This window comes from Cucurbita pepo, chromosome 3 (genome assembly GCF_057944985.1).
Source record: "Cucurbita pepo subsp. pepo isolate OVF chromosome 3, ASM5794498v1, whole genome shotgun sequence".
Classification (NCBI taxonomy): Eukaryota; Viridiplantae; Streptophyta; class Magnoliopsida; order Cucurbitales; family Cucurbitaceae; genus Cucurbita; species Cucurbita pepo.
This window is the reverse complement of record NC_141800.1, coordinates 3,815-13,763: the sequence shown is the minus strand read 5'-3', so window position 1 is coordinate 13,763 and position 9,949 is coordinate 3,815. Positions and strand designations below refer to the sequence as shown.

Here is a 9,949-nt window from a genome sequence, read left to right as displayed (position 1 = left end):
TGTATTTACTTTTTTCTTTGTATTGATAAAAAGTATTAACTTTTTTGTTTTTGTAAACATGATATACATTTGACTTTTATTATTGATATTGAAATCAATAAATGGTTGCAAAAATGAATGTAATTCAGTAGCAGTATGCATGTAGCCACATTAAAATCCTCATATTTCACTTTTTTTTTTTTTTTTTATAAAAAAAATTGAATTCACCAACATAGAATGTAATGGACAGAAGTATCTGAAGCTTGATAGTGATATTTGTTTTAATAATGAGGTGGAGTGCAACTAGATAATTAATAAATGGTCAAAAGTTTTATGAATTACTAAAATTTGAATAAGTTAATTACTAAAGTTTGGGTGGGGGCGTTGGTGGAAACCCAAACTCCAATTGAACTGGTCACTAGTAAGCCACAGAAGCTTGGAGAACGGAAGTTTTGCGCCAAAAGTTGTTCCTTCAAAATCCCACTTTTCAACTCCTGCAACTTGCACAACTCATCCATCCGCACCAAAGTTGTGCAAATACTAATAATAATAATAATATTAGTAAAAAAGTCGTCCTAGCGGAAAATTTTGAAATGGTCTGCGAAAGGATTCTCCGAGGAAGGAATAGTAAGGTAAGTTAGTGAGGAAGATAAATTGGTTGCAAAAGAATAAAAATTGGGGGAAAACTCATTTTCCATTTAGACACTGAAAGGGAACTTGGGGTTTTATATCTCACACGCAGTTGACGAAGTCTTCGTGGGAGAAATATATAATATGCTAACACGAAAGATGGTGGTGATGGCTGTGAAAAGGAACAGAGAAATTTCATTATTTTATCTTTTCCAATCCAAGAAGGAACCATTTTTTTTATTTATTTATTTTTTTTTAGAATAAAACAACGCATACAAGATTTCTTTTAAGAAGTGCCATCGCCGTTGACGAAGACAAAATCTCTTATCCATTTCTCGTTCTATTCGGCCAAGAAGGAACTTTTGAAATGGGAGATTTTTATTGGTTGGTTGGGAGATATTTGTGAATTTGTTTTATTGCTACGTATTGGAAGGGGAAATTGAAGATTTGACTTCATGCGATGGTGGGGCAGCTTCTACCGAACATCCAGCTGGGAGATTAATTACTTGGCTAAAATATCAGTGATCATCACATGGACCTGCCTGCATTCAAGAGAGGCGACCGTCTTATTTGTTATTTATATTTGTATGCATTTTTTTATGTTCAAGTAGAGGTAGCATCTCCATTTTAAAGCTGTCCCCGTCGATGACCAAAGGAAAAGGTCAATTTTTTTTAAAATTTCCTTTTTTCCCTTCCCAAGCACTGATCGGGACTTGATGATTTGGAGGAGAGATGAAGCATTACCTCTTTAGTTGGTGCCGGATGGTTGATTGGCTTTTAAGACAAGCAAAATCATTTACTAGAAGCAAAAAGAAAAAGGAATATCAGGCCCACTCTTCCTTCCTCCTATCCAACTATATTTTTTTGGCAACCCCATTGTCACTCCATGAGCCAAAAATGAGAAAGCAGTACATCTGATCGACATACCCATGCCGATGCTGCTGCTAGTGGTAGTGAAGAACGAATGATCCTATCTATGCTTCTTTATCTTTTTAGATAAGAAATCGAGCTCTTAAACAGTTGCAGAATATCTTCCTTGAGTTTCCTCGATTAGCGAAACTCAGAATTTGGGGCCATGTCACCTGTGCAAACGCTGCTACTTTTGGCTTTCTTCTGCGCTGGAATCCACACAACCAGTTCTTTAACTGATCCCACAGATCGTAAGTTTCTACATACCTTTTAATCTCCCTCTTTATCATCCTCTGCTGTTTCTTCACCTTTCACGATTCACAATAGCCACACACATAAACACAAAACACAGGGTAAACACAAATTTTCATTCAATCTATCATTTCTTTATGGTGCTTCTACTCATTTATATACGAGTACACGTATAATCAGAGTGTGTAAATTACAATGGATTCTCATCATATTTTTATTTTTCTGAAATTATTGATTGATGTTAAATATGTGGACTTCCTTGATCTTTATTCTCTGTATTTTATATATAATAATACTTACATTTGGGACATGAGTGTTTAAGTGATAGATTGAATCTTGGCATTAAATTTATAAACCAACCACTTAAGATCTATGTTAAATGTAATATGATACTAACATTTCAAAACTACTAATTAGAGCATAATTAAATGTAATTATCTATCCGTTACTATTATTATTATTATTTTTGGTCTAACAATTTACATTTCGCCCACTAGGAATGTGGCATTAGTGCATGAAATTGAGTGCAGTTACGTAGGAATATGGCATGGGCATCGAATTTTGTAATTTCCTTTTTATTTCTGTAATTGGCGATCAATTTCTTAAACTAGAATTCATATGTATGATGCCATAACCACAAGAATATATATATATATATTCTGCTTCTTTCAATATATATGTACAAATATAGGAGCAGAATGTGATGAACAGAACGAAATACACAAAAGCAGGGGAAGATCAGTTGAGCAATTGGCTCCCTCTTAAAACCGACAATTGGCTCCTTTTTAAAACCATCTTTCTGATCCTTTCCTAATTGATGAGCTTTGGCGTGTTGTTGGTGCAGTTGCGGCTCTGGAAGCCCTGAGAAGCGATTGGGAAAATACACCGCCAAGCTGGGGAGCATCAAATGATCCGTGTGGAACTCCCTGGGAAGGAGTGAGTTGCACCAATTCAAGAGTAACTGCACTGTAAATACCCTTTCCGGGTCTTACTTTTTTTTTTTTTTTTTTTTTTTTTTTTTGTTATTTTGTTATTTTTGGTTTTCGTCTCGCCATTTTATATTTTAGTTCAGCCCGCTGATAATGTGTGTCCACCTCTTTAGGAGATTATCAACTATGGGCCTAAAAGGTAAACTTGGTGGTGACATTGGAATGCTGACTGGACTAAAATCATTGTGAGTTTCATCAATCTCTGTAGGTTAAATTAGTGGGGGCTTATAATGTTTTACAAATTGCAACAACATGACTTCTAACCATAGTTAAAAGAAAGGTTTCATTGTTTCGGTTCATTGCAATCTTGATGATGCTTTGTTCATTAAGATTCTGATTTTCTGATGTTTTAATTACAGGGACCTTTCGTTCAATGTAAATCTTACTGGTACAATCTCTCCAAGATTAGGGGATCTGCAGAATTTGAGTATCTTGTAAAGAGCTAATAAGAAAACTCATTTGATCCTATTAAACTTGTATGTAATTGTTTTTCTAGTGCTCACATATATATATATACTTTTTTTTGTATTTTCAATTTTCAACTTCTAGGATCCTGGCTGGGTGTGGGTTCAGTGGCAATATTCCTGAAGCACTGGGCAATCTTTCGGAGCTTTCCTTCTTGTGAGACTCATAGACAAAATTTGTTGAAAGGAAAACAAGAATTTGTCTGTTTTTATTTAAATGGAGTCTCATTTATGTCAGGGCTTTAAATTCTAACAAATTCACTGGTACCATACCGCCGTCTCTGGGAAAACTCTCCAAACTCTATTGGCTGGACCTGGCAGAGAATCAATTGACAGGTAGCATCCCAGTCTCGACTTCCACATCTCCTGGTTTGGACCTCCTTCTGAATGCTAAACACTTGTGAGTATTCTTTTTTCCAAGAAACCCAATCTGGTGTGAAACATAAAGAAAATATTACAAAATTACAGTTTACTATGTGAATTGCAGTCATTTCAACAAAAACCAGTTATCAGGTTCCATTTCACCTCAACTTTTTAGCTCTGAAATGGTATTAATACACATGTAAGTGGATATCAATCCAATACTCTTCTCCAAAATTGTTTTGTCCCAAATCTGACTCAATTTCTTTCATCAGATTATTTGATGGAAATCAATTTTCTGGGAGAATACCACAAACATTGGGACTTGTTCAGACCCTTGAGGTTCTGTGAGTACAAGTTACTTCATTTAGTTTACTGAATTCTTTCTCACACAGTTTTATCTCTACAACTTACTGAAGTTGTTCAAATATGTAACAGGCGACTCGATCGGAATTCTCTAACAGGACCAGTCCCATCAAATCTGAACAACCTAACAAATATCAATGAATTGTGGGTACTCTTCTAGAGATTACGTTCATGTTTTATTTATGTTCTTTTGTGAGTAGTTTAACAGCTTTTTTTTTTTCCATCTCTACTATTCCGTACTTCTTTCAGGAATTTAGCCGGCAATAAGTTGACGGGTCCACTGCCAAACCTAACTCAAATGAGCTCACTAAATTACGTGTAAGCGTATAGCATGGAGCGCTCTTTTCCATTATGATTGTCCCGGATGGTTTTCTTTCTTTTTTTAATCAATATATTGTCTTTGCAGGGACCTTAGTAACAACTCATTTGATTCATCGCCAGCTCCAGAATGGTTCTCAAATCTACAATTTCTCACCACTCTGTAATTTCTTACGTCCCCTCTAAAGCTTATCGTCTGCTTTTTGACAATTCTGATAAGTGAGAAATTTGACAAGTTTTTGAAATGTCTGACATCTAGTGGTATGTGTTTGTTGGAACATGGTTCCAGGATCGTGGAGTATGGGTCAATACGAGGATCTGTGCCACAAGGAGTGTTTAGTTTACCACAGATACAACAAATGTAAGCTTTGCTTTAGATATAAAAGGTTGAATTATGAATTGCAGCAAATAATGGCAATCTAATATTTTAAAAATGGTTTCAGAAAACTGAAGAACAATGAATTCAATGACACATTAGATATGGGTGACAAAGTGAGCGAACAGTTGCAGCTCGTTGATTTGCAAAATAACAATATTTCCCATCTTACCCTCGGTTCAAGATATACCAAAACTTTGATGTGAGAGAAATCCTTGCCATCTTTCTCAATGTCAGATTTGTTTTTATTCTTTGAGCTTACCTTTTTTAATTCATATGAGTGTTACTTGATTTAGGCTGATAGGGAATCCTGTGTGTAGCACTGATGCTACCCTTCCAAACACGAACTACTGCCAGCTTCAAAACCAACCGGTGACATCCTATTCTACCAGCCTTGCCAGCTGTGGAAGTAAGTCATGTTCTTCTGATCAGAAGCTAAGCCCTCAGAGTTGTGAATGTGCCTATCCATTTGAAGGGACTTTATACTTTAGAGCACCCTCGTTCAGGGCATTGTCCAATGTGACTTTGTTTCATTCATTGGAAATGAGCCTTTGGAAAAAACTGGACCTTACGCCTGGTTCAGTTTTTATTCAAAACCCTTTTTTCAATGTTGACGATTATCTTCAGCTGCAGCTTGCACTTTTTCCACCTGAGGAAAAGTATTTTAGTAGGTCAGATATTCAGAGGATTGGGTTTGACCTGAGTAATCAAACCTACAAGCCTCCCAAAGAATTTGGGCCATTTTATTTCATTGCATCTCCCTACGATTTTGAAGGTAATTTTATTAAATTTTACATAAACACGTTACTCAGCTGTTACCGATGATGAACTGATCCTAAATGCATTAATGCTCCAAGTCACGGGTAGGGAAACTTCAGTCAGCCCGGGAGTGATAATTGGGGTAGCTATTGGTTGTACCTTTCTCGTTCTAGGTCTGATTGGGGTTGGAATATATGCAATTTGGCAAAAGAAACGTGCAGAAAGGGCCATTGGATTGAGTCGGCCATTTGGTAAGTGATGTTAATCATTGTTGCTTTGCCACCATACTTCATAGTTTACCGTGGTTGTTGGTTGATCAGAGATATTAAGCACTAATCCTATATCTACCCCAGCTTCTTGGGCACCAAGTGGAAACGATAGTGGAGGTGCACCACAGCTGAAGGGAGCCAGATGGTTTTCTTATGATGAACTTAAAAAATGCACAAATAATTTCTCCATGAGCAATGAGATAGGATCTGGAGGATATGGCAAGGTAAATACATGTACAAATGACTTTTACTGCTTTCCCGATCGTCCTTTCTTTTTTTTCTTTTTCTTATACGATTTTCTTCAGAGTTGTATTAGCACTCTCATTATCCTTGGCAGGTATACAGAGGAATGCTTGTGGATGGACAAGTAGTTGCGGTCAAAAGAGCTCAGCAAGGGTCAATGCAAGGTGGCCTTGAGTTCAAGACGGAAATCGAACTGCTTTCACGAGTTCATCACAAGAACCTTCTTGGCCTCGTGGGATTTTGTTTTGAACAAGGAGAACAGATGCTTGTTTATGAATTTATGCCTAATGGAACACTGAGAGATAGCCTATCTGGTAAGTTTCCTTGTATGTCTTTAGGTGTTGAACTCATAATTGTGTTAATTTTGATCATAAGTCTCATTTTCTCTTAAAAACTTGATTTCTTACCTCAATCTTTTAGTTAGTTGAGGTTATTTGCCTTAATTGGTTGAGCTATGCTCCAAATGACACTGAAACTATATTAACTGCTTCATTGAGCCTCTAATTACAAATAACATGTGCTACACTGAATTTAGGAAAATCTGGCATCAATCTTGATTGGAAGAGAAGACTTCGTATTGCACTTGGGTCTGCTAGAGGACTGACTTATTTACATGAACTTGCTAATCCTCCCATAATCCATAGAGACATTAAGTCCACCAATATTCTATTGGATGAGCATTTGAATGCAAAAGTTGCAGATTTTGGCTTGTCCAAGCTTGTCTCAGACAGTGAAAAGGGACACGTTTCCACTCAAGTTAAAGGAACGTTGGTATGAAAATCACTCTTGAACATACTTTTAATGGTCCCAAATCAATTTTGATGGTATGAAAATTGGGTTAGAAAATGTAAAATCAAACACTAAATTGATTTTGAATATTAAAACAGAGCTTTAGTGTAAATCATTGGTTTTCATTTGCAGGGTTACTTGGATCCTGAATATTACATGACTCAACAATTAACTGAGAAAAGTGATGTATATAGCTTTGGAGTGGTTATGTTGGAATTGTTAACTGCTAAGCTGCCCATCGAGAAAGGAAAGTACGTAGTTCGTGAGGTGCGTATGTTAATGAATAAAAATGAAGAAGAACATTATGGTCTGAAGCCGATAATGGATGCAACCATGATAAACAGTGCAACCACTATTATTGGGCTTGGAAGGTTCTTGGAGTTGGCCATGCAATGCGTTGATGAATCAGCTACAGAGCGTCCCACAATGTGCGAAGTGGTGAAGGCAATTGAAAGTATTTTGCAGAACGATGGAATTAATACCAACACAACATCTGCATCTTCATCTGCAACCGACTTTGGGGCTTCCAGAACCGCTCCTAGGCATCCCTACAATGATCCTATACCAAAAAAGGACGCTAATGACAGCAGTGCTTTTGATTACAGCGGTGGATACACTCTTTCTACTAAAGTGGAACCCAAATAGAAATGTTTTTCCTTTCCAGGAATCATTCTCTGTTCACAAGGACAGGGAGACTGGTAGAATTGTAACCATTTTACGCAGTTCAGGATTCTTATTGTCGTTTATGTATTTCCAGATATCGGATATGCATTCCTTCGACATCATTCTCATATTGACGATAGTGAACACTTGTACCTAGATTTTTATCCCTCATTACTTGGATTTTTCTTTTTGTTTGTCTTTGTTTATCCGCACTGCTTAGTTGTAACTACAATTGTATGAAAGTTAATTTGTCTTTGTTTATCCGCACTGCTTAGGGTTTATGGTTTTATGGTTTATGGTTTATGGTTTATGGTTTAGGGTTTAGGGTTTAGGGTTTAGGGTTTAGGGTTTAGGGTTTAGGGTTTAGGGTTTAGGGTTTAGGGTTTAGGGTTTAGGGGTTTAGGGTTTAGGGTTTAGGGTTTAGGGTTTAGGGTTTAGGGTTTAGGGTTTAGGGTTTAGGGTTTAGGGTTTAGGGTTTAGGGTTTAGGGTTTAGGGTTTAGGGTTTAGGGTTTAGGGTTTAGGGTTTTAGGGTTTTAGGGTTTTAGGGTTTTAGGGTTTTAGGGTTTAGGGTTTAGGGTTTAGGGTTTAGGGTTTAGGGTTTAGGGTTTAGGGTTTAGGGTTTAGGGTTTAGGGTTTAGGGTTTAGGGTTTAGGGTTTAGGGTTTAGGGTTTAGGGTTTAGGGTTTAGGGTTTAGGGTTTAGGGTTTAGGGTTTAGGGTTTAGGGTTTAGGGTTTAGGGTTTAGGGTTTAGGGTTTAGGGTTTAGGGTTTAGGGTTTAGGGTTTAGGGTTTAGGGTTTAGGGTTTAGGGTTTAGGGTTTAGGGTTTAGGGTTTAGGGTTTAGGGTTTAGGGTTTAGGGTTTAGGGTTTAGGGTTTAGGGTTTAGGGTTTAGGGTTTAGGGTTTAGGGTTTAGGGTTTAGGGTTTAGGGTTTAGGGTTTAGGGTTTAGGGTTTTAGGGTTTAGGGTTTAGGGTTTAGGGTTTAGGGTTTAGGGTTTAGGGTTTAGGGTTTAGGGTTTAGGGTTTAGGGTTTAGGGTTTAGGGTTTAGGGTTTAGGGTTTAGGGTTTAGGGTTTAGGGTTTAGGGTTTAGGGTTTAGGGTTTAGGGTTTAGGGTTTAGGGTTTAGGGTTTAGGGTTTAGGGTTTAGGGTTTAGGGTTTAGGGTTTAGGGTTTAGGGTTTAGGGTTTAGGGTTTAGGGTTTAGGGTTTAGGGTTTAGGGTTTAGGGTTTAGGGTTTAGGGTTTAGGGTTTAGGGTTTAGGGTTTAGGGTTTAGGGTTTAGGGTTTAGGGTTTAGGGTTTAGGGTTTAGGGTTTAGGGTTTAGGGTTTAGGGTTTAGGGTTTAGGGTTTAGGGTTTAGGGTTTAGGGTTTAGGGTTTAGGGTTTAGGGTTTAGGGTTTAGGGTTTAGGGTTTAGGGTTTAGGGTTTAGGGTTTAGGGTTTAGGGTTTAGGGTTTAGGGTTTAGGGTTTAGGGTTTAGGGTTTAGGGTTTAGGGTTTAGGGTTTAGGGTTTAGGGTTTAGGGTTTAGGGTTTAGGGTTTAGGGTTTAGGGTTTAGGGTTTAGGGTTTAGGGTTTAGGGTTTAGGGTTTAGGGTTTAGGGTTTAGGGTTTAGGGTTAGGGTTTAGGGTTTAGGGTTTAGGGTTTAGGGTTTAGGGTTTAGGGTTTAGGGTTTAGGGTTTAGGGTTTAGGGTTTAGGGTTTAGGGTTTAGGGTTTAGGGTTTAGGGTTTAGGGTTTAGGGTTTAGGGTTTAGGGTTTAGGGTTTAGGGTTTAGGGTTTAGGGTTTAGGGTTTAGGGTTTAGGGTTTAGGGTTTAGGGTTTAGGGTTTAGGGTTTAGGGTTTAGGGTTTAGGGTTTAGGGTTTAGGGTTTAGGGTTTAGGGTTTAGGGTTTAGGGTTTAGGGTTTAGGGTTTAGGGTTTAGGGTTTAGGGTTTAGGGTTTAGGGTTTAGGGTTTAGGGTTTAGGGTTTAGGGTTTAGGGTTTAGGGTTTAGGGTTTAGGGTTTAGGGTTTAGGGTTTAGGGTTTAGGGTTTAGGGTTTAGGGTTTAGGGTTTAGGGTTTAGGGTTTAGGGTTTAGGGTTTAGGGTTTAGGGTTTAGGGTTTAGGGTTTAGGGTTTAGGGTTTAGGGTTTAGGGTTTAGGGTTTAGGGTTTAGGGTTTAGGGTTTAGGGTTTAGGGTTTAGGGTTTAGGGTTTAGGGTTTAGGGTTTAGGGTTTAGGGTTTAGGGTTTAGGGTTTAGGGTTTAGGGTTTAGGGTTTAGGGTTTAGGGTTTAGGGTTTAGGGTTTAGGGTTTAGGGTTTAGGGTTTAGGGTTTAGGGTTTAGGGTTTAGGGTTTAGGGTTTAGGGTTTAGGGTTTAGGGTTTAGGGTTTAGGGTTTAGGGTTTAGGGTTTAGGGTTTAGGGTTTAGGGTTTAGGGTTTAGGGTTTAGGGTTTAGGGTTTAGGGTTTAGGGTTTAGGGTTTAGGGTTTAGGGTTTAGGGTTTAGGGTTTAGGGTTTAGGGTTTAGGGTTTAGGGTTTAGGGTTTAGGGTTTAGGGTTTAGGGTTTAGGGTTTAGGGTTTAGGGTTTAGGGTTTAGGGTTTAGGGTTTAGGGTTT

At 38.0% G+C, this 9,949-nt stretch overlaps 1 protein-coding gene across 1 annotated transcript; it reads left to right on the top strand.

Annotated features, from left to right (window-relative positions):
- The first annotated feature begins 1,220 nt into the window (after positions 1-1,220).
- Positions 1,221-7,560, top strand: LOC111790400 (leucine-rich repeat receptor protein kinase HPCA1). Its single transcript, XM_023671281.2, has 19 exons — positions 1,221-1,769; positions 2,615-2,738; positions 2,873-2,944; positions 3,119-3,193; positions 3,309-3,380; positions 3,462-3,623; positions 3,711-3,785; positions 3,859-3,930; positions 4,022-4,093; positions 4,199-4,267; positions 4,356-4,430; positions 4,557-4,628; positions 4,711-4,845; positions 4,940-5,418; positions 5,501-5,653; positions 5,756-5,895; positions 6,009-6,228; positions 6,450-6,685; positions 6,836-7,560. The coding sequence occupies exons 1-19, from the start codon at positions 1,685-1,687 to the stop codon at positions 7,346-7,348; spliced, it is 2,901 nt and encodes a 966-aa protein (XP_023527049.2). The 5' UTR covers positions 1,221-1,684; the 3' UTR covers positions 7,349-7,560.
- Positions 7,561-9,949: the final 2,389 nt, after the last annotated feature.